The 24,039-nt window shown below is 34.2% G+C and overlaps 8 protein-coding genes across 15 annotated transcripts; 5 read left to right on the top strand and 3 right to left on the bottom strand.

The window, feature by feature from the left end:
- Window positions 1-51: 51 nt before the first annotated feature.
- LOC120770594 (F-actin-capping protein subunit alpha) lies at window positions 52-3,074 on the top strand. The gene is made up of 4 exons (XM_040098191.1): window positions 52-563; window positions 1,282-1,451; window positions 1,512-1,685; window positions 2,550-3,074. Exons 1-4 carry the CDS (start codon window positions 323-325, stop codon window positions 2,823-2,825), a joined length of 861 nt encoding a protein of 286 aa, XP_039954125.1. The 5' UTR covers window positions 52-322; the 3' UTR covers window positions 2,826-3,074.
- Window positions 3,075-3,464: 390 nt separating this feature from the next.
- LOC120770600 lies at window positions 3,465-4,332 on the bottom strand. Its single transcript, XM_040098202.1, has 3 exons — window positions 4,083-4,332; window positions 3,909-4,031; window positions 3,465-3,855 (listed from the first exon to the last, which is right to left on the bottom strand). Exons 1-3 carry the CDS (start codon window positions 4,237-4,239, stop codon window positions 3,716-3,718), a joined length of 420 nt encoding a protein of 139 aa, XP_039954136.1. The 5' UTR covers window positions 4,240-4,332; the 3' UTR covers window positions 3,465-3,715.
- A 252-nt stretch (window positions 4,333-4,584) lies between these two features.
- LOC120770601 (39S ribosomal protein L54, mitochondrial) lies at window positions 4,585-5,369 on the top strand. Of its 2 annotated transcripts, none has more exons than XM_040098203.1 (3): window positions 4,585-4,771; window positions 4,829-4,971; window positions 5,023-5,369. In XM_040098203.1, the coding sequence occupies exons 1-3, from the start codon at window positions 4,678-4,680 to the stop codon at window positions 5,182-5,184; spliced, it is 399 nt and encodes a 132-aa protein (XP_039954137.1). In that variant the 5' UTR covers window positions 4,585-4,677; the 3' UTR covers window positions 5,185-5,369. The 2 variants fall into 2 exon arrangements, with proteins under 2 accessions (XP_039954137.1, XP_039954138.1); XM_040098204.1 differs by having other exon boundaries at window positions 4,633-4,775.
- Window positions 5,370-5,840: 471 nt separating this feature from the next.
- On the bottom strand, window positions 5,841-8,487 carry LOC120770596 (transcription factor Adf-1-like). 4 transcript variants are annotated; one of them, XM_040098195.1, is made up of 5 exons: window positions 8,376-8,485; window positions 8,039-8,321; window positions 6,975-7,095; window positions 6,702-6,886; window positions 5,841-6,632 (listed from the first exon to the last, which is right to left on the bottom strand). In XM_040098195.1, exons 2-5 carry the CDS (start codon window positions 8,199-8,201, stop codon window positions 6,319-6,321), a joined length of 783 nt encoding a protein of 260 aa, XP_039954129.1. In that variant the 5' UTR covers window positions 8,202-8,321; window positions 8,376-8,485; the 3' UTR covers window positions 5,841-6,318. The 4 variants fall into 4 exon arrangements, with proteins under 4 accessions (XP_039954129.1, XP_039954130.1, XP_039954131.1 ...); XM_040098196.1 differs by having other exon boundaries at window positions 5,841-6,620; window positions 8,039-8,487; XM_040098197.1 differs by having other exon boundaries at window positions 5,841-6,611; window positions 8,039-8,487.
- Window positions 8,488-8,869: 382 nt separating this feature from the next.
- Window positions 8,870-12,200, top strand: LOC120770593 (glucose-6-phosphate exchanger SLC37A2). Of its 2 annotated transcripts, none has more exons than XM_040098190.1 (9): window positions 8,870-9,035; window positions 9,591-9,742; window positions 9,825-9,976; window positions 10,053-10,618; window positions 10,777-10,812; window positions 11,003-11,207; window positions 11,283-11,431; window positions 11,500-11,701; window positions 11,768-12,200. In XM_040098190.1, the coding sequence occupies exons 2-9, from the start codon at window positions 9,624-9,626 to the stop codon at window positions 11,932-11,934; spliced, it is 1,596 nt and encodes a 531-aa protein (XP_039954124.1). In that variant the 5' UTR covers window positions 8,870-9,035; window positions 9,591-9,623; the 3' UTR covers window positions 11,935-12,200. The 2 variants fall into 2 exon arrangements, with proteins under 2 accessions (XP_039954124.1, XP_039954123.1); XM_040098189.1 differs by lacking the exon at window positions 8,870-9,035 and adding an exon at window positions 9,451-9,477.
- A 426-nt stretch (window positions 12,201-12,626) lies between these two features.
- On the bottom strand, window positions 12,627-15,088 carry LOC120770598 (probable phosphomevalonate kinase). 2 transcript variants are annotated; one of them, XM_040098201.1, is made up of 2 exons: window positions 15,008-15,088; window positions 12,627-13,656 (listed from the first exon to the last, which is right to left on the bottom strand). In XM_040098201.1, exon 2 carries the CDS (start codon window positions 13,394-13,396, stop codon window positions 12,785-12,787), a length of 612 nt encoding a protein of 203 aa, XP_039954135.1. In that variant the 5' UTR covers window positions 13,397-13,656; window positions 15,008-15,088; the 3' UTR covers window positions 12,627-12,784. The 2 variants fall into 2 exon arrangements, with proteins under 2 accessions (XP_039954135.1, XP_039954134.1); XM_040098200.1 differs by lacking the exon at window positions 15,008-15,088 and adding an exon at window positions 13,868-13,948.
- Window positions 14,303-17,401, top strand: LOC120770597 (transcription factor Adf-1). 2 transcript variants are annotated; one of them, XM_040098199.1, is made up of 4 exons: window positions 14,303-14,793; window positions 15,931-16,051; window positions 16,561-16,742; window positions 16,933-17,401. In XM_040098199.1, the coding sequence occupies exons 1-4, from the start codon at window positions 14,631-14,633 to the stop codon at window positions 17,223-17,225; spliced, it is 759 nt and encodes a 252-aa protein (XP_039954133.1). In that variant the 5' UTR covers window positions 14,303-14,630; the 3' UTR covers window positions 17,226-17,401. The 2 variants fall into 2 exon arrangements, with proteins under 2 accessions (XP_039954133.1, XP_039954132.1); XM_040098198.1 differs by having other exon boundaries at window positions 16,924-17,401.
- Window positions 17,402-18,030: 629 nt separating this feature from the next.
- LOC120770533 (D-glucuronyl C5-epimerase B) lies at window positions 18,031-23,839 on the top strand. Its single transcript, XM_040098085.1, has 6 exons — window positions 18,031-20,346; window positions 21,667-22,176; window positions 22,252-22,404; window positions 22,480-23,270; window positions 23,390-23,604; window positions 23,680-23,839. The coding sequence occupies exons 1-6, from the start codon at window positions 20,278-20,280 to the stop codon at window positions 23,829-23,831; spliced, it is 1,890 nt and encodes a 629-aa protein (XP_039954019.1). The 5' UTR covers window positions 18,031-20,277; the 3' UTR covers window positions 23,832-23,839.
- Window positions 23,840-24,039: the final 200 nt, after the last annotated feature.

Raw genomic sequence — 24,039 nt, 5'->3', positions numbered from 1 at the left:
CGTTTACGTTCTCATCTGACACATTGATTTATAAATGTCAAATCTATTACTCAGTTGTTGGTGGATATTTATGCATTTTTGTACGGCTGGTGACTTGGTGACTTTTTGAGAAATAGTCAAGAATTTTCCGAATTTGATTTTTACGTTTTAGACGGAATAGTTTTCTAGTGGTTAGTTGACCAAAACCACTTTTCAAATAATTCAGATTATTTATTTGGGTGTGCTGGTGTGTTTAAAGCTTAAATCCTAACATAAGTGAATATCTTAACAAGAAACCTCGCAAGAAAGTTAATCTGTAATCTGAAAAATTCTGCCTGACAAAATGGAACAAACACAAATTACCGACGCCGAGAAAGTGCGAATTGTTTCCGACTTTATTATGCATGCGCCACCTGGTGAATTCAACGAAGTTTTCACCGACGTACGTCAATTGCTCAACAATGATGCGTTGCTAAAAGAAGGGGCTAGCCATGCCTTCGCACTATACAACAAAGAACAATTAACTCCGGTGCACATTGAGGGTAGCGAATATAATGCACTTATATCCGAACATAATGATTTGGGTAAGTATATGTCCTAAAAATTTTGTCAGAAAATATTAGTCTCTGCATAACATACATATATCCACGCAGCTACTACACACGTTGAGTCATAGCCAAAGTGATATTTTGTTCACTACTTAGCTTATCTTAGCTACATACAATATGATTTGTTTACTTGATCCATAAAAAATGTCCAAACAAATATATGGCTGATATCTTGAATTCGATAATAACTATCTAATATTAATAGATCTTTCAGTATTTCGTAAGTTGAGTATCAATTTTACTGATCCTAGTATAAATTTTAAAGTTTTTAATTTTTTGTTAATATACTTAATTAAATAAATTATATATATATAGAGTATTTTATATACATATAGAGTATTATAAATTTTAAAGTTTTTAATTTTTGTTAATATACTTAATTAAATAAATTTTATATATATATAGAGTATTGCGGGGTCGTTTCTACTCTCCTATTTATTTTATCGTATATATTGAATTTGCATTCCCGTACTTCATTTTACAAGGACAAGTGAAGAACTTACATACTTAACAACATTTATTATAGAACATTTCCTAATTTTATTAAAAAGTCCTGTTAAGGTAGTTGGAAGCTAGTTTTAGTTTTACTAAATATTTTCCATTTACTCACTAAAATTACATTTTAAAAATATTTAAAAAATTTTTCTGCAGTATAAAAATATATTAATTTATAAAAAACAAAAAAAAATTTCAGGTAATGGTCGTTTTTATGATCCTCGAACCAAACAATCTTTTAAGTTTGATCATCTACGAAAAGAAGCCAGTGATTACCAGGATTTGGAACCAGATGTTACAGCTGAACCGTGGCGTGCAGCACTTGATTTAGAAACGATTAACTACACTAATAGTCATTATCGTAATGGTGTATGTATATGTATTTATTTTATCACCAATAAAATGTTATTAAGTATGTTTCATTAAAAGGTATCTTCGGTATTTGGAAAGACACAAGGTGGTCAAATAACTTTAACAGTTTGTATCGAGGACCATCAGTTTCAACCAAAAAACTACTGGAATGGGCGATGGCGGTCCCAGTGGAGTCTCGCATTGCAACCTGGAAGTGGAAGTGCAGAACTTAAAGGAATGCTTAAATTACAGGTTTGTATGAGAATTTAGACTAAAGTAATAAGTGTTCATACAAAATATTTAAACATATATACTGTCCCAAGCCATGGAATTATGAAAGATATCCATTTTTAGAATGTTTACTCTTATCTGCAGAATTTATTGAAGTAAGGAAAGTTTTCATTTACTTTCCCTTAGAAAACGCTTATACCTACTCTAGACATCAAATGAAAGTATCAATTTCTCAGACGTTATTTCAATGCAGATTTGTTTACATAAATAATTAGTAATTCATGCAATATTATATTTCTATAGGAATTTAAACAACAAATTATAGAAAAAAAATCTTTTTTCACTTCAAAATAAAAACTCTAGAGGTAGTGAAATGAAAGTATAAACTTTGAAAAATACAAAAGTAAATTTAGTAAATTCTATTTTCACCTTGTTGCACGATGATGTTCGTAGTTTCCGTTACATTGTACTAATGGAAACATCCAAACCAAATCTTTCGACCAACTTCATCGATGGAATTTCAGGGTTTTCAGCAATCTTTCTTCTTATAATTTAAAATTCAGTTTTACTTTGAAAGAAATGAAGCAAAACTAAAATTATACTTTCATTTGACACGCACTCATAGGCTCACCAGCGAAGACTAATCACTTTTGATCATATATGTACATATTTTTTGCGTATCAATAATAAGTGCAAATTTTACTCCAAATGCTTATTTACATAACGGTGCGTCTTCATGACATGCTTTATAAATTTATCTGAGGTCGTCAGTTAGTAATATATTTAAACTTTCATTTGATGCCTAGTGTATATATAAATACATATCTAGGGTGCTTTAACCGAAACCTCAATTATTTGATTGTTTATACATTTTTCGGCTTATAGGTTCATTACTATGAAGACGGCAACGTGCAACTTGTTTCAACCAAGGAGTTCAAGGAATCAGTGGTTGTATCTAATGAGCAGCAAGTGGCCAAGGAAGTTATACGTTTGATTGAAGAAGCTGAAAATGAATATCAATTAGCGATTTCAGAAAACTACCAAACAATGTCTGATACCACCTTCAAAGCGATGCGCCGTCTTTTACCAATTACTAGAACTAAAATTGACTGGGGAAAAATAGTAACGTATAGTATTGGTAAAGAATTAAAAACGCAATAAGGTTCGGGAGATATTGAGGGAAACTGTGAGAGGAATACCGACATATAAGAATTAAAATATTAAATTTCGGATTGCCCATTCAATCTTCTTATAGCGCTCATAAAAGATCTTAATTCAAAAATCTACAAATTAAAAGGGGTTAAAAGTTAATAGATTTAAATCGCTTAGTTTAAAAATTACAGAAACTCCTCCTATTAATCACATGATGATAATTTAAATAAAAAATTAAAACGCTTTTCATAAATGAAATATGGATTTTTGTAAAATTTTCATTAAAACCAACACTTGCTTTATATATTTTAAAAGATTTATAAATAAATATGTTTAATATATATATATACGTATATCTGGTGACTGTTCGAATGTAACATTAGAGAGCTATATTTTGGAGCAATTCACGCACCATTGTCGCCTTTGCCTTTGAATGCGGAAAATGTGTTAAGTAATGTATTATAAGGTACTAATTTTGTCAAAAAAAAAATTCTGGACTTTTTCGACAACATGAAGATTTAGTAATCTTGAAATCTTGACGGTATACATACTATACATTTATAATATGTGTATGCATAAATATATTAAGGTTGGTCGCGCTCCTACTTCGTCTTTTGTGTAGCAAAGAAGTCAAAACCACTTTTGCAATATATTAGTTAAAAATTTAATCAATAAAATATCGAAGCAAACTTTTTTTTTTGACATTTATCAAACGTTACTGCTGCTTAGAAATATATTCTTAATATATCTACATACATATTTTTAATAATTTTTTGAAGCATATTTCTCTCTTTTGCCAACTATGCGCTCGGCTCGGCTTTGAGCGCTCACTATGAGGCCCCCTTAGGTATTAGTGCTCTTCACGTTAACGTAATGAGAAAATTGTTTTAACGTACAACTTAATCGTTGACTGAGGTTTGCATTGTTTCAGATTTTTTTATAAGAAAACGTTTGTCAGGTTGGGAGCTCAACTCTAATTCTAAGCGATCGATGAACCAACTCGAATCAGGTGTCCGATTCGCCCAGAAATACATTTTACCTAAAAAATAAGTTAGTTATCATTTGCCAGTTTTCGTAATTTTAATTGAATACCTTTATCTTTAACACCTTTTACATGAACCATAAATTGGGCAATTTGCCCGTCAGAAAAATTGCTGCTGTCACTTAAATCAAATCCAAGCTCTTTAATTGGTTCACCAAGCAAACTCGACGCACCTGGAATTACATGTTATAAAATATTTGCTATAAAATATACATGATACATACCCTTGTGCTGTCTTAGGGTTTTTAGTGCTATTCGGAAATATTCAGAGTTTCTAATGTTATCTTCAATTTTATAACGCATGTACATTACAGCCGTAATGGAGGCAAATGCTCCATAAACAGCAATTTTTCCTAGTGTTTTATTTGAGGGAAATCGCATGATTTGAACTTAAAATCTCTTTATTTCATTGTACAATATTAATTTTATAGAATTCAGCGATATGGATTTCTTTTGTCTATTTTTTCGGATGAATCAGCTGTAATCACGAGTTGCCAGTATATTTTGCAAGTAAAAATTTAAATATTTGAGACAAGCAGCTCAACTTTTAAAACTATCACGCAACCGAAAATCCCAATTGGGATTTTTCTTTTAATTCACTTTTAGAAGATGAAAATTTTCAACTCAGTAATCCTTGCAGAGGAGAATACGACTCAGCTCCTTTATATATTAAATAAATTATTTTTTAATGGTAGCGCTGTATCTGATAACCAGCTGATTGATATAATTAAGGTTATACAATTCCAACTGTTCAAATCCCATTATTGGTGCTATACCCATTTTATTTAATATCCCAGCTAAAATTTTGTAAAATTAAAAATGAATGTTGCTATTTTCACAAAATCAATATACGCTTTACGGCAAAATTTGATAACACAATCATTATGGAGATCGTATGCGAAGCCAGCGCCTGGTAGGTAATATCTGACTGATGTTGTCCTGTTTCATATTAAGTAATACCATATTTCAGCTGCGATTGGAGGGAAAAAGAAGAAACTAGGAAAGCTTGGTCCAGTAATAGAAAAAAAAGAAATCCCAGTTGAGACCGATGCTAATAAACTAGTCAGTTATGTTTGTGGAAGCAACATCTTAAAAACCGGTGAGGATATTAAGGTATGTACCAACAATATTTTAGTATAAATATTTGTTGACTGTTGCTATTAGCTGAAAGCAGATTCGGAATATCCTGACTGGTTGTGGTCTATAAATGTTGATCGTATAATACCTATAGAGCAAATGGACCCAGAAACAAAGCAATATTGGCGACGTCTTCGGAAGCAGGGTCTCAGACGGAACAATCAACTAAGTAAATTGAAAAAATTTTAGTTTAATATTTGTTATTCAATCGTATTAGTTATACAAATTGGAAAGATATTAAAATTTATTAGTACTCTCCTAATAAACATACTCTTGTTTATCATTGTATATAAATCAAGGGTGACCAAAATATTTAAGTCTGGAACCACACGAACTTATCAATAAAAACTACAGCAACGAAATATTCCGATTAATTAATATTTCTACTGAATAACAAAGCAATGGCTTATCATGTTAATTTCGAGTGATCCACCGGGGATAAAATCCGCGCCACCACCAATCAACTTGCCACAACCTTTTGCATATTATTTTCAAAAATAAGTTGGCTGTGGTAAAATGATTAGTGCCTATACAACATCTGTAACTTTTTAAAGATTTTCAGATATATAGTAACTCAACTAAAAATGATGCCACTGTTAACGGGCTGTGTAAAAAGTTTGGAAGAATAATCAACCGACCAGCATACTAGAGCGGAATGTAAACTATGTAAACATTGTACAATACACCAACATATGGTAATATACGTTCATATGTAGTTGAAAATAAATTGTGCCGTTTCCATTAAACAAGCCATATTCCCACCGTTGCCCGCCTAAGAAAACGGCATTCTTTCAAAAACAAAGTCTGAGACAATGCAATTTTAACATATAAACTTTTTTGAAAAATTTGGCTTGTTGCTAATTTATTAAAATAACGTTTAATCCATTTCATTTTTACAACTAAATCTAGTGTAAATTTATACCATTACCGTATAATGGCAGATAATTTAAACGCAATATACATATATGATACATAAATTTAAATTCTTTAGAAGCATATACTTAAAAGATCGTATCTCAATTAACTTAAGGCTATCACTATAAATAATAAAGCGCATTTTTTACAATGCAAATTTTTTCAGATTCTTATATTTAATTATTCTTTGAGTGCAAAACTTAGTTTTCCGCCTTTCATTTGTCAGCCCTGAACAAAATTCATATGTATCTTTGTTATTTGGTAAGTTGCTATTTTTCAAAGTCCACATTAAAACTTGTATCGCAGTCAGCAATTCGTGGGAATGTAGTTTACACGATTTAATAGTAGTTTAAAAACGCTGCACTACACACCAAACTTCAGGATTTTAAATGGCAAGATATGCCTTGACTAATATTTATTATGTTGTGCCAAGAGCTGCATATCTGTAAGGTATTTGATAATGTGTACTTTTGCCTCGGCCTTCTGTCGTACCCCTAAAGTGTTCAGCATATCGGTCACTACCATACCAAACGACTGATCCTCAGCGCTAACTGCTTGAGTCATTGAATTTTGAAATATTTTAATAGTATTTAGCATATTGTCGTGATTGTCCTCCTCGGTACGTTCTCGTTTTAGTGCTGGTTCATAAAAATACGGTTTTGGGTCCTTGGCGGCGGCGGTTAACTGTGTGTCGCCTGTAACTGTAATTTCTAAACGTGAACCTAGGTGTATAGTATTATGTTGAACTTATGTGGACAAATTTTACAAATTGTAAATTGTTTGATACATACCATGCGGATGTGCTAGAGCCTGCGTTGATGTTGTGGCGGTGCCATTAAACGGTTGTGCAAATACATCCACTACAGCTTGTTGTTGTGTTTGCTGCTGTTGCTGTTGATTTGGATCAACTTGTGCAACCTGATTGTTGGTCTGTTGTACATTATTACATTTGCCTAAGAGAGATTCTCGATATTGTCTGCCAGTTTATTTAGTATATGGAGTAGATAACGGAATTATTAGATTTATAAATATACATAGGTATATGAAAATGAGCAACAAAGTACCTTATGGAATCCACAAGGAATTGCATTTGTTTAAAGTAACGCCAGCGAGATTCCTGACACAATTTCATCTCACGTGCGAATTTATCACGCAAACTTTTCCAACGTTTCGTACATTTTTGTTCTGAAAATAATTTATTTATTGAAGTAATAATGTGTTTTTTGTTCCAAAATTATTCGTTTGGCTGCACATACATACAAATGTACGTATGTATATTAACTGCCACACTCCTTTAGCAAAAAAAAAATATTAATACAGGGTCATATAAATTTTCTTTATGAAACTTCTCAAAATAATGTCTACTCTGAACAAGGTATTGAAAAAAAAATTAAAAAAACTAAAATAAAACAGTGTAGAAAAATTATCAATGAAGCGGTAAAAGAGGGAAACCAAGAACCGGAAACGAAATGGAATAAAAAAATTGCCACTTGTTAAAAATCTGCATGTACTTGATAAGCTGTTGATAAAGACGTCGCCGCAGACTGTAAATTGAGTAGACTAGTGACAGTGCAGTTCTGCTTTGCAGTTTCCCCCCACAGACGACTGCACCGGAGAACTTAAAGCATAAGTTCTCTGACTGCACTGCATTAACTTACAAAACTCGCATATATAAATACTTTGTTCTTATAGCTGTTTCATTCACTCTCAAAGATGTTTATACGTTGTCTAAAACTTTCGTACAACCCGCAGCGCAAGAAGTCAGCAGACGCACTCGGCAACAAAGTACAGCAACGCAAGCAGTAGTCAACAGCGGCATTCGCACGTAGGAGAAACGCGGTAGCTTCGTCTGTTTCGCCGTAAATCGAACATTAGCAGCAGCCATTTCTAGTCACATACAAAATGCCACATTCGTGCATACATACATATGTATGTATGATGTTTGTTAGTGACGGCGCCTTCTTCTGACTGAACTTAGATATGTATATTGTGAAAATAATTTTTGTATACAAATCTTGAAATTTTTTATTTTACATTTTCGACTTGCAAATCTAACGCTCAATAGATTTTTTTCCCCCTGATACAATATATCACCACATACGTTCATAGATAGTACATAAATACCTACCAGGTACTCCAAGTAGTTCTGCAATCTGCTTCCAAGTTTGGGCCTTCCTTACAAAGTGTTTGTAATTGTAATGTGACCGGTCGTATATAACAGGATTTTGCTTTACTGCCTCAATAAGATTAAGATCGAATTGAGTCTCCAAGTTAGCATCCAATTTTTCCATTTTCAGGGAATATTTGTTTTCAATTTTAGTTACCGCTAAATTACTCTTGCACGTTTATTTTTCTGCTGCTGTCTACCGAGACGCCCACCGAATTCTGCCAATGATTTACACACTTGGATTCTGCAGAAAAATATATATTTTTATTTTCTATCAAAGTCGACGGTGGCTGCTAACCGTCATATATTTGTTTGTTGTTTCTTTTTCTATTAAAGCAGAGAAATTTCTTTTGTAGATGTTTGTATAATCACTTGAAATTCCGAACTGCGAAGCGCCGCAAGCGACATGAAAAACTACTGCGGACAGAGATAGCCGATGCCATTGACGATGGCCGAAAAGTCGACGAAAACCTCGACTTCGGCTGTCTGATGCGCAGCGCTGTAGCAGAGATGCCACAGAATCGGTGTGGGCAGCATCGTTTTAACTCTACCAGATGTATAAATTTATTACACCTGAATATGAATTACGAATTATTAAATACATATATAAAATTTACCTGTAAATGTGACCAGTGTAATTAATTTAAAAATCAGGTAGAGTTGAGACGATGCTGCGCATGATTATTGGCGATACATTTTTGTTTTAGACTATCGACTTTTGTGTAGAATTGGCAATGCGATTATTTTGTATCAACTTGAATGTTTTTTCTAAGCTAACAAATATTGTTGTCATCAAAGCTGTCATTAGTAAATGGGTAGAAGTGAATATTCTTTTATTTTAATTCTTTGTTTTATATATTGACTGAGATCAGAGATGGATACTTGATTTCTATCTTCTGTTCAATAAAATTATTATTGAATTCGATTTACTAAAGAGAAATTGTGAATAGTGGAACTGGTAGGAAAATATTACTTGTTAACATAGGACGAATGAAGTAATAGATACATATGTACTTATCTCACATGATAAAATGTACACAAACCTTTGTTTTTATAAATAATTATCTGCCAACGCAGCATATGTTGGTATTTTGGAATATTGTGAGAATTATTTAGGAACATTTTTGTACAAAGTGGTTCGAAAAGAATATTAAATTGTGATCCACACAAGGCAAATGTGAAACAATCATTATATTCATTGCATACGCCGAGCTCTTTAATAGCTTCTTTAATAGCTATAACTTCAAATTAATTAGTTTATTATCTACATTGTTCTGTAAATACATGCTTATACTAGACTTGCCTTAGTGTTTATCAGTTATATTATTCTATTAATATCAAATTTTTATTGTTTCCTTCCCATATTTCCGTTGTAGGTTTGTGTACCGATGTGTGATAAGGTACACAATTAATGTTATGTATATACATATGTATGTTGAATATTTAAATATGCGGTCACTTAATTTAGAAGATATCTTTTATTTATTTATTAAAATCAAATCTATTTCTACAGATAAGGCGGGAAATATTGAAACAAATAATTTTTATGCTCCAACATCGATACGGTAAAAATAGCAATATGTACGATATTCCGCTGGGTGTCTGGGCGGTACAAAAGCTAAGTTTGGCGTGCTGTCCACGCTTACAATTGCGTAAAGATTTTATGTGAGTCACTGAAATTACTCCTTAGTATGAATATATATTTATCAAATAAAATATAAAAAAAAAAAAACGTATTTATCTAAAGCTTTAAGGTATCAACCATCATTCTGACTTATTTGGCATATGCTGCTTATCATATGTCCAGAAAACCAATATCCGTGGTAAAATCAGTTTTACATGAAAACTGCACAAATCCAAGCAATACTACAGATAATGACTGCGGCTACCCACCTTTTGGTGAGTATTAAACGTTTAGTGGTTTACTAAATCTATATAGATATTTGGATTTGTTATAAAACCTTGTTTATTTTAGATGTTCCTGATGCATCCACATTGTTTGGCACATTAGACTCGGCATTTCTTGTCACCTATGCCATATCGATGTTTCTTTCTGGCATAGTTGCAGAACGTGTATCTCTCCGTTATTATCTAAGTTTGGGCATGCTATTTTCTGGACTATTCACTCTCCTTTTTGGTGCAGCCAAATCGTGGAATATACATAATATGTGGTATTTTGTTCTTGTTCAGGTATTGGGTGGCATAGTTCAAACAACCGGTTGGCCAGGCGTAGTGACATTGATGGCACGTTGGTTTGGTAGGTCGAAACGGGGCCTTATATTCGGTATTTGGAATAGCCACACATCAGTTGGTAACATCCTCGGTACTTTGATAGCTGCACATTTTGTTGAAAGTAATTGGATGTTATCATTCGCTGTGCCTGGCGCCATTATGGCGGCCTTGGGCTTCGTAATGTTTTTATTTATTGTCGATGATCCAGAAATCGTTGGTTTGCCTTCAACACGAACGCATTTGGCAGTGAATCATAGCAATGCTTACGATGATGACGAACGGATATCAAATGCAGCCAGTTTTGAAGCGGTAAGTTTGAATATACATATATAATCTTAAAATGTAAAGCAAATTTAATAGCGTATGTTAAAGATACAAATACATATTTTTGTAGCTATTTGAACTTAAGATGAAAAATTTTTTCAAATTATTCCAAGTTAAAGATATGTTTTTTTCTTTTTTCACAGAACCGTGGCATTCATGGCTATTCAGATGATTATACTGTAAGTGTATGTATGTAGTAATGGTTTTATATTTACATAATTTCATTCTGCTAATTTTGTGTGAATAACTTACAAAGTTATCTGATTTGCTAACGGTGGATTCTTTTAAATGCGCTTTCTATCAAAACATGTTGTGTCACTATTTCCATTCTTTTGTGGACTGACTTGTCTTTATTTGTCTGACCTATAGGAAATAAACCATCGTGCATCTGAGCGTACTCCGATATTACCTCGTAGCAGATCACCAGCAGTTGCACAAACTGAACGCAATGCAGTTGGCATTCTTCAAGCTCTATTGATTCCCGGCGTTGTGGAGTTCTCCTTGTGTTTATTCTTTGCCAAACTTGTCAGTTATACGTTCCTCTATTGGCTTCCATTATACATACAGTCTTCCAGTAAGTTGTGCCGTTATATTTATAAAATTATTTTGTTGTTTATATACATATATTGTCGTGTATGTACTTTTACAGCTACCTTAAGTCCCAGTGTTGCAGCTGACCTTTCCACACTCTTCGATATTGGCGGAATATTTGGGGCTATTGCAGCAGGAACAGTATCTGACTATTCGGGTATGCCAGCCACGACTTGCTTTGTTTTGTTAATTTGTTCAGCGCCATTGGTAAACATCTAATTCAATAATTATAAAAATGTGTAATGAGTTGACCTTTCTGAATTGAATTAATTTAGCTATTTATGTATGTGCACTTTGGGGGCTTATCGTTAGTCATCAATATCATATTACTTTTACTAGCTGGTTTTATGGTAAATGGACCATATGCTTTGATTACGACATTTGTAAGTGCCGAACTGGGGCAACATCAATCGTTGTCGCATAATTCCAAGGCCTTAGCTACAGTAACCGCAATTATCGATGGCACCGGATCAATTGGTTTGAATAAATTTTTATAGATTACAAATAGTTTTATTTATTATAAATTAAAAAACAATTTCTTAGGAGCTGCTGTGGGTCCCTTCATTGCCGGTTTAGTGTCACAAAGCGGTTGGGAGAATGTGTTCAACATGCTCATTTGTGCCGATATATTGGCTATGGTTTTAATATCTCGTCAAGTGGTTAAAGAGCTTCTCAGGCTACGTCGCAGAAACCGTATACGTATAGAGTAAGGCCTTGCATAATGCAGATATTAAATTTATTATATATATAAAATATGCTATATATAGTATATACATATATAATATTGTATTTTATCAAACGCTATTATTAAATACGACCAATAAATCTCGAGATAATATATAAATAAGTTAAATAGATATAAATTATTTAAATAGGGTTTTTTGTGATTTACTTGATAAAAAATCTCTTCCGAATGTAAAAATGGTGTATGCATGAAATACAGCGTAAATGGTATGAGAGTATTTTTAATGTTACTTTTAGAAGAGAAATTATTTTTTTCAGTTACAATTTTAAATTATTTGATACCTTATGAAAATAAAAAAATAGTTTATATATTAACTACTACTCATTATAGAAATACTAATATGGTGTAACCGTAGATAAATCTAATTCGAGTATTCTGGTTTTAATTGCTGTGATCCGCTTTTATATTTAAAGACAATACATTTGAATTGTGATACGCCATTTCACTTTGTAAACGTTGGAAGAAACTATTGAGAGAAATTAAAGAGTTTCATAATTATTATTGTTAAATTTAAGTGACGATGCAAGCAAGGAATTTCGACGTATTTATGAAATAAAATTATAACTTGTGTATTTTCTTCTGTTGTTTTTTATTAACTTACTTCGAAGTTTGCATACAAAATTAAAAAATAGTTTATTAACAAATACTTTATACTTCTATAATAAACATCTGATATACTTATGTACAATCTTAATACGCAGCCAATCTAAAACTTTAACAGGATATACATATTTGGATTCCTACATCTGCTTTTATAAAAATATAGGTGTACATATGTATAAGTATAATACATCACCTTGTATAGCATTTTTTGTTTAAACTTTAAGTTTATCCTTTAATATTTCAATGCATGATGCTCCGTCCGACATACAATTATTCTGCAACACCACGTCCCATTGATTATAGTCGTCCAAATCGCATTCGGAGGGCACATCGTCGACACCATTGGTGAAAACCCAACCTCGCTCAACGCGTACTGTGTCTTTCGTATTAATCCGTATTGTAAGCACAAGCGAACCGTAATTTTCGTGGAAGTATTTAATATCTGTCTTTCGTCTTACGTCGCTAACAATTACAAATTCGGCTTGCGCATGGAGCATTGCAGATCGACAGAAGTACCCAAAATCCGTCATACGCACGGAATCGCTCCACTCTATCATATCTTTACGATACTTTTCCTTATACGGACCGTCGCTCAGCAACTCACTTAAGTTCAGATTAAGACGTTTTGCCCATTCCTCTTTTATAGGCTCTGAAATGTGTACTATTTGACATCTGTCGCCAAGGATATTTTGCAATGTACTCGAAATGTAATCTTTTCCCGACTTTCTTTTTCCGCTAATAAGTAGAATTTTTTTCACACCATCCATTTTACAAGTTCCAAACCTAAATGCCGTTATAATGTTTCCGTTTTTATGTATGTACATATGTATGTGTTGTTAAAGCAAAATTTACTTTTACAAAAACGTATGTGCTTTGTATCTTTAATATATGCACAAATACTTAAGTAAATATTCAACATGAGTTGTTATTTTTTTGATATAACATTACAAATTTCTATACTCTTCCTTTACTTTCTGACGCAGGCATTTGCATTTGAGTATAAAATTCTGAACTTTGATTATAATCTTTTTCTTATTTAAAGAATTTCTTCGTTCATTATAAACTCGACTTTGTCGCAGATAACCTGAAATTCGGAGATATAAAATACAAATGAATACAGACATATGTATATGAGCATATATTAATTTATTTATTATATGAAAATTAGTATTTTATCCCTAAATTTCCCAACAGTTGAATCAAAGTTTATTTATTAATTTATAAGAAAAAGATGTTACAGAACTGTTTAGAACTCATCTTCAAAGTCGTTTTTTAGTTTGAAATGAAGCACTTACTGTATTTACAAATTTTTAATAAGTTTCAAGCTTTAAATACATAAATCATCGTTTTCACTTAAGAAACTAGAGAATAACAAAACTTTCTAAATAAAATCCAATACAAAAAACAAAACTAGAGAAAAAAATTACAACTCAAATGTTGCGTTACCAACCATGAAAAAAATGTAGATTAATGTTATCGAAGTATTGATGTGGCAAGAATTCGGGATATTGACATTATATTAAAAAAAATTTAATGATTTTATTAGCTTGTCAGCTATTTTATTAGATTTGTAGAATATTGCTATATAAATATATATACACACAGTGTATGTGCCAGTGAATGGATATTCTTGGTTGAAATCGATTATATGGCATCACCACGACAGCGCTGCGACGGATTGCTAGGCTGAAGTTTTCGCTGCCTTTTCGGCCATCGTCATCGGCATCGTCTACCTCTGTCCGCAGTCGTCGTTGGAAGTCGTTTGCTTCGCATTGGCGTAGCTTCGCAGTTTGGAGTGTCATATGGTTACAGAAATAGCAAATGTCTACCAGCTAGAATAAAAAAAGTAGCTCTGCTTCAATTGGAAAAAATTTCACTGCATGCAGCGACTGTTGACTGCGATTATTTTAGAGATCTTTGTACGAAATCCAAGAGAAAAATTCGTTGACGAAGTTCAGTGGACGTCTCGGTGGGCAGAGGCAGAAAAATAAACGTGCTGGTTTAATTAAGTGATAAACTCGAAAGTTATTAATTTGAACGATAATTAACATAGAAGAAATGGATAAATTGGATACCAATTTGGAACAACAATTTGATCTGAATCTCATCGAAGCGGTCAAAATGAATCCGGTCATATACGACCGTTCCCACTACAATTACAAACACTTTGTAAGGAAGGCGCAAACATGGAAGCAAATCGCTGAATCGCTTGGAGTGCCTGGTAAGATTTTTCCAGTCCAATAACAGTTGTATGTGTAAGTATGTTCCATTGTAGCTTGCAGATATGGAACATTTAGGTACATTTTATATATCTACAAACCTACATTACACATGTGTATATATATCTAATGATCTATCATATTGGTCAACCTCGAAATCATAAATATAAAAAATACTATTACAAGGAAATTAAAACCGACGAAAATATAAATTACCATTAGTTTGTATTCTCAGCTGATAGAGTTTTTTTCCAAACGTAATTGTATAAAAACCAAGCAACGAAGAACCTTGTAGCAAAACCTATTTAATATTTCACCGTGTTGCATTACAATATATTAACGGTGCAGTATTAAAATTAAAATAGAACAACATATCGCATATGAGCCAATTCTCTGTATGAGCTGGGTGGCCAACGGGCACTGAGCCTTTTTTACTTTGAACATATTTTTTTTTGTCAGTTATTAACGACAGAGACGCGGGCGGAGACAACTGCAGCAGACTCGTTTTCGTTGCTATCGTGTATTTGGTTTCCATCGCCCCTCGACTTTCGTTAACGTTGGCGGTTTTCAACCATTTCGAAGATGTCGATGTCGTCGTTGCTGACTGCTTGCGTTTGCTGTACTTTGTAGCTTCGAGTGTGACGCGTTTTTTAATACAACAGCCTTTGTGTGAAGGAGTTAGCTATATAATGTCTAATATGTTGCGATAGTACGCACAGTGCAGCATTTGTGTAGCGACGCTTGCCAACGTCAATAAGGCAATGCAGAGGGTCGCAAGCTACAAAGCAGCAGCACTGCAAAGCCAGACAGTGGCAGCAACAATTTTGTGTACATTCTTTGTATTCCCAACGTTTTGCCTTATCTCGTGTCGATTTCACTCAATTTCCTTGGCTGTCGGATTCAATTCGCGCTGCTTTTAATGTTCTCTCGTTCAGTCGCTGTTTTCCATTTCGCAGCGGCGCCATATTCTCCATTTGTAACATTTTTACATACCCCTTTGTTTACATAGCACTATTTCATCGAGCAAATCAAAAGTCAGTCATTCTAATGGTGTTACTTATAAAACTATTATCTTGCAATTAATGACATGTCCATATTCATATGAGGAATTTATACAATATGTGTTTATTTTCTTTAAGAACAAAAATGTACGAAACGTTGGAAGAGTTTGCGGGACAAATTTGCACGTGAAATGAAATTGTGCCAGGAATCTCGTTGGCGTTATTTCAAACAAATGCAATTTCTAGTGGATTCCATAAGGTAAATGTTATTTTTTAATTTTTAATAGTAAAAATAATGGCCGGGATTTAGAATAGCATCCCCGGATTTCGGGAATAAAATGGGTATCACTGGAAAGGTGACGTTCTCCAGATCACAAAAATATGTATATATAGTTGCCGCTGACTTATAGTTTTAAAGATATTTGCATTTAAAGTTGAAAAATTTATAACTTTTACATTGGTAATTTGTATATTGTGAAAAACTTTTTCACTTATATTATGCACTTTTCACTTACTAACACTTCACTATAACGTTTCTGTATATTAATTTTTTTAATATTTGTTGTAAATAAAGCTTTATTTTAATTATTTTATTTTAGTTACATATCTCTGCATTTGCACAATAAGAAAAGGGTTGCCATGGTTATTTTTTTTTGGAGCGCGGCGCGGAAAAGTCACCTTTCCACTGATACCCATTTTATCCCCGAAATCCGGGGATGCTATTCTAAATTTTACCCAAAATAATTTCAATTATCCTTTATTTTGTAGACAATATCGTGAATCTCTTTTGGGTAAATGTAATACTGTACAACAGAATACAAATCAAGTAGCTCAAGTTGATCCGAATCAGCAGCAACAGCAACCGCAGCAACAAGCTGTTGTTGATATATTTGCACAACCCTTTAACAGTAGTGCTACAACTTCGGCACAGGCAATCGCACATCCGCATGGTAAGTTGATCTTATTTACTTGTATAAATGCGTTAATTTTTTATTTCTAATTAATTTTATAATAAGAAGTGGCCATGGCTTACTTTTAACCAAAATAATCCTTTAGTTGCTTAAAAGTAATATTGTATTTTGAATTGGAATATTGTTTTATATCACACTATACACTTAAGTTCACGTTTAGAAATTGCAGTTACAGGCGACACGCAATTGGCCACAACTGGTAAAGATCAGAAACCATACTTTTATGAACCGCCTCTGAAGCGCGAACGTGCCGAAGATGATAATCACGATAATATGTTAAATACGATTAAAATTTTCCAAAATTCGATGTCGCAAGCGGTTAGCGCTGAGGATCAATCGTTTGGGATGGTTGTCACCGACATGCTTAACACTTTGGGTGTTCGACAAAAGGCCGAAGCGAAGGTGCATATTATCAAATATCTTACGGACATGCAATTGCTGGCACAGCATAATAAATATTAAAATAAAAACGCATTGCAATCTATACATCAAATGTGTGTGGGTGCGTATAAACAGTAGTTTTTGTAATAGTCATCTTATGTACCAATAAATACAAAAGATAATTAGCTTAAAATGTAGAGTTGCGATTTGAAAGCAGCTAAGTGTCGTGTGAAAATTTACCTAGAAATATGCAGTTATTATTATTTTATTTTATTGAAATGCCACAAATCTAAATTTAATTTAATTTTAACATAACATGTGGTTAGAATCGTTTAATATACATATTTATGCTTTAAAAAAATTTTAATTATCTTAAATTTAATAATTTCAATAAATTATTTATAAAAAACACAAATGATGTACATATATATAAGCTGCATTATTATATTTTTTGTGTGTAAACCAATAACAGGAAACACTAAACATACAGTCGCACCTGTGAATCCATTCATTGAAATGTATTGAATCACATCAGCGAATTGCATATGTCATTCTAACATGTTTTGCTTAGATATATTCTCTAAGAAATAATAATATATTTTAGATTTTTAATTTATGCATAATAATTCTTAAATGAAACTTAATATACTATATAGGTTTATCGTATATACATAAGCATTTACTATATATACAAGTTTTTTTTATTGGTATCAAGATTTTACTGTTGATGCAACTGATCCCCCCTTAACATTTTGGAATTAAATTTTATACATTATCCTCCTTGACATTAATATTTTTATAGGAATGAAAACATGGGAGCAAAACTTTGCGTAAATGCTGCATTTCAGGTATGTCATCAAAATAACTCCCACATTGGCCAATATACATATGTACATACTTACATATGTCCGAATTTTAATAACATATCTCGCAGAAAGGACTACATTTTATTATTGTAGCTTTAGATGTTAAGGTTATACGTATATTAAACCTATCAGAAGGTGAGGCCACTCCCCTTTTTTAGCTCCCAGATGACGCCTGCACCAAATTACAGTCTTATATCTTAATTTAGTGCTTGGTTAAAGCATTTTATAGCTTTTCGATTAATGACCTTTTGGGGCGTAGCAGTGGACCGATTACAACCATCTATGCCCTCACTTATTTTTTTGGCAAAGAGGCACGTGTATTAATTTTAATTAAGGTATCCCAATTTTTACGCAAGTTTGCGCTTGTACGGGACAGACAGACAGTCACTTGGAATTCAACTTATCATCCGGATCATTTATATATACATATATAGAACTCCATATACATATATGTCGATTAGTTTTAAGTGATACAAACAACCACCACATATACTCTCTATACTCTGTAAAAAATATTGCAAGAGTATCAAAAACATTTATAAACAGACAACGGAAGTTAGTCTAATTGGCTTGAAGGATTTTACCAGTGAATAGTCGTTCCTTACTACCTTGGGTAAATATCACTTTCCCGGTCCTCCAAGGTCTAGGGATATACGCCATTGCAAGACTATCTCTCATCAGCCGAACAAGATGTGTCAGTAGAACGTACTCTCCCTGTTGTAAAAGTGCTGAAAAGACACCGTTCGCCTCCGGAAACTTAAATTTCTCGAACGAAGCCATAGCTCAATTGTTTGAGTTACGGGGGAATACGTTTAGGGGAGAGTTGCTTCTCTCCTAGTGCGAACCTTATTATATGATCCGATATGGAGGGCTCTGATAACACCTTTCATTTTAAGATTATTCCGTACATTAGCTCGTTGCTTAATGTGATGTCAAGCACCTCCATATATACATAAGAGATACTCACATCGTGTGTTGCAATCCGTATATCCCCATTCCAATTGTTGGACATTTGCATCACATCCCAGGATCAGGGGCAGCTTGAGTAGCCTGCAGTAGTTCACCAGGCTGTCCACAGCTGTGGATGCATTTCCCGGAATATAAGCTGCAGCCAGACAAAGTCCACTTCTTCGTTGTCCTTGGCTTGCACAGACACTAGGTTCTGTGTCAGAAACTTTGACACGCAGGTTCAGTTCACCAGGCCACTACAGGATCGGTTCCATGAGGAACTGGTTTTCATCCTCCCCGTGTTCCGCGCTGCCATCCAGCAAGTCCTTTATACCCCCCAGAAGCTTCTGCGTAGAGGTTATCAACCCTTCTTGTAGGCCTGTCTTCACGTCAGGGACTTTCACGATCTCAACAGTGAGAGGCATGCTCATCAGCATTTTTTCTGCTGCTCCGCTCTCAGTGGTCATCTTAGCTTATATGGCCTTGTGTCTACCGAGCTTAACCTGTAGTTTAGACGGAACGTCTCATCGTCTGGTACCGCTCATGCCCGAGGTTTTCATGCCCTCCGGGACTGCCGGCTGATGGTATATGGGGTAATTGGCCTCCTTTTCCTATTTCTCTGTTTTTGCGAGCACTCTCGGATCAGTCCGATGCGACTCGTCAGAGCAGCTTGTCTGCTGGGGCAGCTTTGGTGGTGCTCATTGCAGTCGTAGTGGCCGCAGTCGATTTCGCCTGCTGTAGAACTGTGTCAGCTGCATAATCCGGATAGTTAAAAAAATTTCGTAACTCTTAACTTTCTGGGAACTACGAATATGACTGTCTTGTTAATTCAGACAATTTATCGTCGATATTATTTTGTTCATTATCATCATTATTCCTACGAGAGAAATATAACGTATATATACGTTCTCTGCGTAAAAGGAAATTGATTTAGAGCGTTGGCAATCCTATGATGTATAAGTTTATGAAAAACTACCTGTCAAAAGCATATGGAATAAAGTGAGAAACTAATAAAGAAATAAATATCAAAACATCAAAACTCGTAAATAGTTCAATACAAATTTGATTAAGAAGCCAATAAAAGAAAAGAATACGGAGACTTCTTGGTATACAATCGAAAGATTATGTCCTGTACATTAGTTAGAAATTCTGGGACAAAATCAATCACAAAAATTTCTTGGGGACTTGAACGCAAAATAAATATGTATATATGTATATATTAATAGTGAAAATTAAGAATGGTTATTCTTGTGAAAGATATTAATCGAGTGTAAACCACAGGATTATAAAAGTAGTCGCAAAGTGCGGCATAGAATCCAATGTTTAAAAATCACACAAAAGTTGGAATCTCAGCAAAAGGCGCTACCGCAGCAGCGACCTTCAATCAGGTAAGCCTTAAGAAATTAACTATAAGATATTCAAAAATATTGAAACGTCCATACCAAACTAAATCAAAATAATGTTGTCCAATTTATTGTTGTTGTAACGGTTATGTTATCCTCACTTGGGTGGTAAGGTTCATGTTGGTTGTCATCGAGGACATGTAACATTCAACATGCTGTTTCGACTGGGTCGGTTCATGTGAAGATTGGTATTAAGTGAGTAGGCTTTGCTGGGCATGCAAAGACATATACTTCATATGTCGAGGACGATTCTGGAAAGTAGGAATTTAATCTGTAACACTATCCAGAATGAAATTGCGTAAGGATCTCTCTGGGTTCTCGCGGCAACACGAGCTCGTCGTATGCAATGGGTAATGGTTTGATTTCAAGTGAACTATCTTCTGAGAGGAGTCGGTGGCTCCACTTTAAATGGCAGTCAGCACGTGTCTGAAGTGAGTTGCGTCTGAAGTCAGATCGGCGTACTGTCCAATGTCGTCGACGTAGTCAAGGAAAAACCTCTTGATGTTCCTAGGAGTCGTCTCCGCATTAAGCAGACGACTGCGAAAGAAAAGTTATCAGGAGTTAAGACTTCCCTTTGTGTTTCTCAGGTTTCGGTAGTGGGTTTTCCACTCATCGGGTATTTGAAAATTGATCAGCGTCAAGTCGAGGACCTTGGTTAAGAAACTTACTCCTGTTCAGCGTAGGTGTTTTAGCATGTTTATTCCATCTGGCCCAATGCAGTCTCTTAACATTTTGCTCAGCCATCTGTTAACAAATGGATGGCTTTGTCGGTCGAGGAAAAGCACCAAACGGTTTTTACTCTGTAGTAGCGCACCTATTTTCGGGTGATATTCCAAAGATAACATGTAACAGGAAAAATGTATACATTAAATATTTGGAGCTCGACATCGCCTGACCGGGTAGCTATAACTAATATACTAATTAGAATGGAAGTCATGGTTGTCAATGGTTGGCGCGAGGTGCACACCTGATACAGATAACATAGCTTGTGGTCCACTTCTTTCCTTTGGAGATGGGATAGAGCCTTCTGCCGCAGATGCAGCAGAAAATGACTTCAGGCCGGGGTTTGACTCAATGCCAGCTCCACTCGAGAGGATGCGGAGCAACACTGTTGTTAGGTTGTTGTAAAAAGTTAACGTACAGTTCCAAACAGGGTTATATCACCGAAATAACGGCACGGACAGGCTGTCATACTGTATTTTTATTGTTGTATTTGAGTTCTTATTGTTGCTTATATGGTTGCTGGTATATCCACAACTGTTATTAAAATTTTTTAAATTAGTAATTTAATTTAAATATTTTCAGCGTGAACCACTAATTTTCCTCATCATAATGCGATTAAACTTAAAGAGTTTCCTATTCGCACTCATCGCATTTGTAGTACTTACCGGCGTAGTATTATATTATTTTTTTCCGGAATTCTTATTCCCTCATAATTTGGTACACAGTTGGGATCGCCGACTAAGTATTCGCGACGGTTATGATTCAAACATAATAGGCGATGGGTTAAACTCTATTTCCGCCCCTCTTCAGAATATTGAATGCTGGATTAATCAAGAGTATTCGATACCGTGCAAGCAGAGCACAGAAAACCATGAAGTATACGTGCCATTTTCATTTTTACGGAACTATTTTGACATAAATGGTGCAATGGTATCAACCACAAGCAGTAGTCTAAATGATAATAGCAACAACAGAGGTGATAGTGTGGTACCCCGATTTGCATGGTCACATAGTAACGCAAAAGTAAATGTGCCCAAAGGGAAGTACGATACTCGTGGACGCTTCGCTTACTTTGAAAACTACAATGTGGAGGTAAGTTTATCAATAAAATGTATTATTTTAATTGTGTCGTATTTATTTCGAATATATATTCATTTATGTTTATAGGTACGAGATCGTGTCAAATGCATAAGTGCAGTCGAAGGTGTGCCAATAAGTACGCAGTGGGAGAAAAGTGGATACTTTTATCCTACTCAAATTGCACAGTTCGCTTTGGCCCATTATAGTAAACATTTAGCTGAACCGCCACCAAAAATTAAGGTATTTTATCCTTTATATACGTATGTGCATATATGTATGTAAATTTTTATGAATATTACTATAACATATTCCAAGGTGCTTGAAGATGCCGATACTTATAAGGGAGTGTGGCATACACCAAAATCCAGCAATATTTCACGCATTTGGCATCCAAAATTTAACACATCTGTAATTCAATACGAAACAGCAATTGGCTATGACAGCGCAGTGAACATGAATGTTAATGAAACATTTGAACTAGTACTAAGCGTTGATCTGTTATTGGTCACTAATAGTAGTAGTCTTATGGTTACTCTGCAATCTCGTGAAACTAAACAAAATTACACATTGCACTACATACCCGCCGATTTGCGACTAAGTACTCAGGAGCATAACATATACTATGGCATGGGTACTAGTGCTATAAATAGATGGCGTCATATAACGCGAGATCTCTCAATCGACGTACAGAAAGGTTTAATAAACGGCATTGAAAAGAAACTACAATCTAAGATACGCCGCAATGATTTGCGTGTAACGTCGTTTGCGTTTCTCGGCGTTGGTTTCTTCGACAATATTACGCTTTCAACATACGATCATATGGCACATTTTTACGATGCTGCAGAATGGTTTATACATAATCAGGATGTAAAAAGCGGTGGTTGGCCGAATCCGGTAAAACGTAGCTTAAACGGTTTTCCCGAACTTCGAGCTGGCTGGCTTTCAGCTATGGGCCAAGGGCATGCGATTTCTGTGTTAGCCAGAGCATACTATCATTCCGGTGGTGATAAGCGGTATTTAAAATCAGCGGCATTAGGACTCAAACCTTTCAGAGTTTACTCAAATGAAGGCGGAGTACTAGCGCAATTTATGGACAAGTATTATTGGCAAGTAAAAAGAACATATTAGTGATGAGGAGTGCTAAATGGAAAATTTTTTTATTTGTCAAAATTCTGTCGCTAAATATAAAATATTTATGTGTATTATTATATTTTATATTAAATAGGTACGAGGAATATCCAACAACCCCTCCTTCATTTGTACTAAATGGTTTCATTTATTCCCTATTGGGATTATATGATCTAAATATGACAGCACCATCAAGCATTGGACGTGAAGCTGGTCAGCTTTTCAATCAAGGGATGTTGTCATTAAAGAAAATGTTACTGCTTTACGATACTGGCTCTGGCACCAGTTATGATTTGCGGCATTTAAGTTTAGGTAGTTTTCCAATATTTAAATAAATAAAAAAATCTACCGCTAAAGTCTATGCCGATTTGCTAAAAATTTTAATAGGAACTGCACCAAACTTGGCCCGAGACGATTACCATGCAACGCATGTAAGTCAATTACTGTTATTGTCTACAATCGACAGTGATCCCATTTTAATGGAAACGGCAGAGCGATGGAAAGGTTACATGTTTGGCAAACGCGCCAAACACAACTGATGGCGTAACAGACGTATGCGGCACAAAAAATCGTTTAATCCAGTGCGAAACTGAAACTCCGAGTGATATTAAATTTAATCGAAATTAAGTTTTCTTTTATTTACTTAATTTTATTAACAAATTATGTATAGGCTTTACTTTTATTATTTGTAATTTTTAAACCGCTTTTCAAAAATTATAATACTTTTAGTTGCAAATATCAATGTTA

The sequence above is a fragment of the Bactrocera tryoni genome, chromosome 3 (assembly GCF_016617805.1).
Source record: "Bactrocera tryoni isolate S06 chromosome 3, CSIRO_BtryS06_freeze2, whole genome shotgun sequence".
In the NCBI taxonomy this organism is placed as follows: domain Eukaryota; kingdom Metazoa; phylum Arthropoda; class Insecta; order Diptera; family Tephritidae; genus Bactrocera; species Bactrocera tryoni.
Note: the sequence above shows the minus strand (reverse complement) of the source record. Positions and strands in the feature narration are given on the sequence as shown.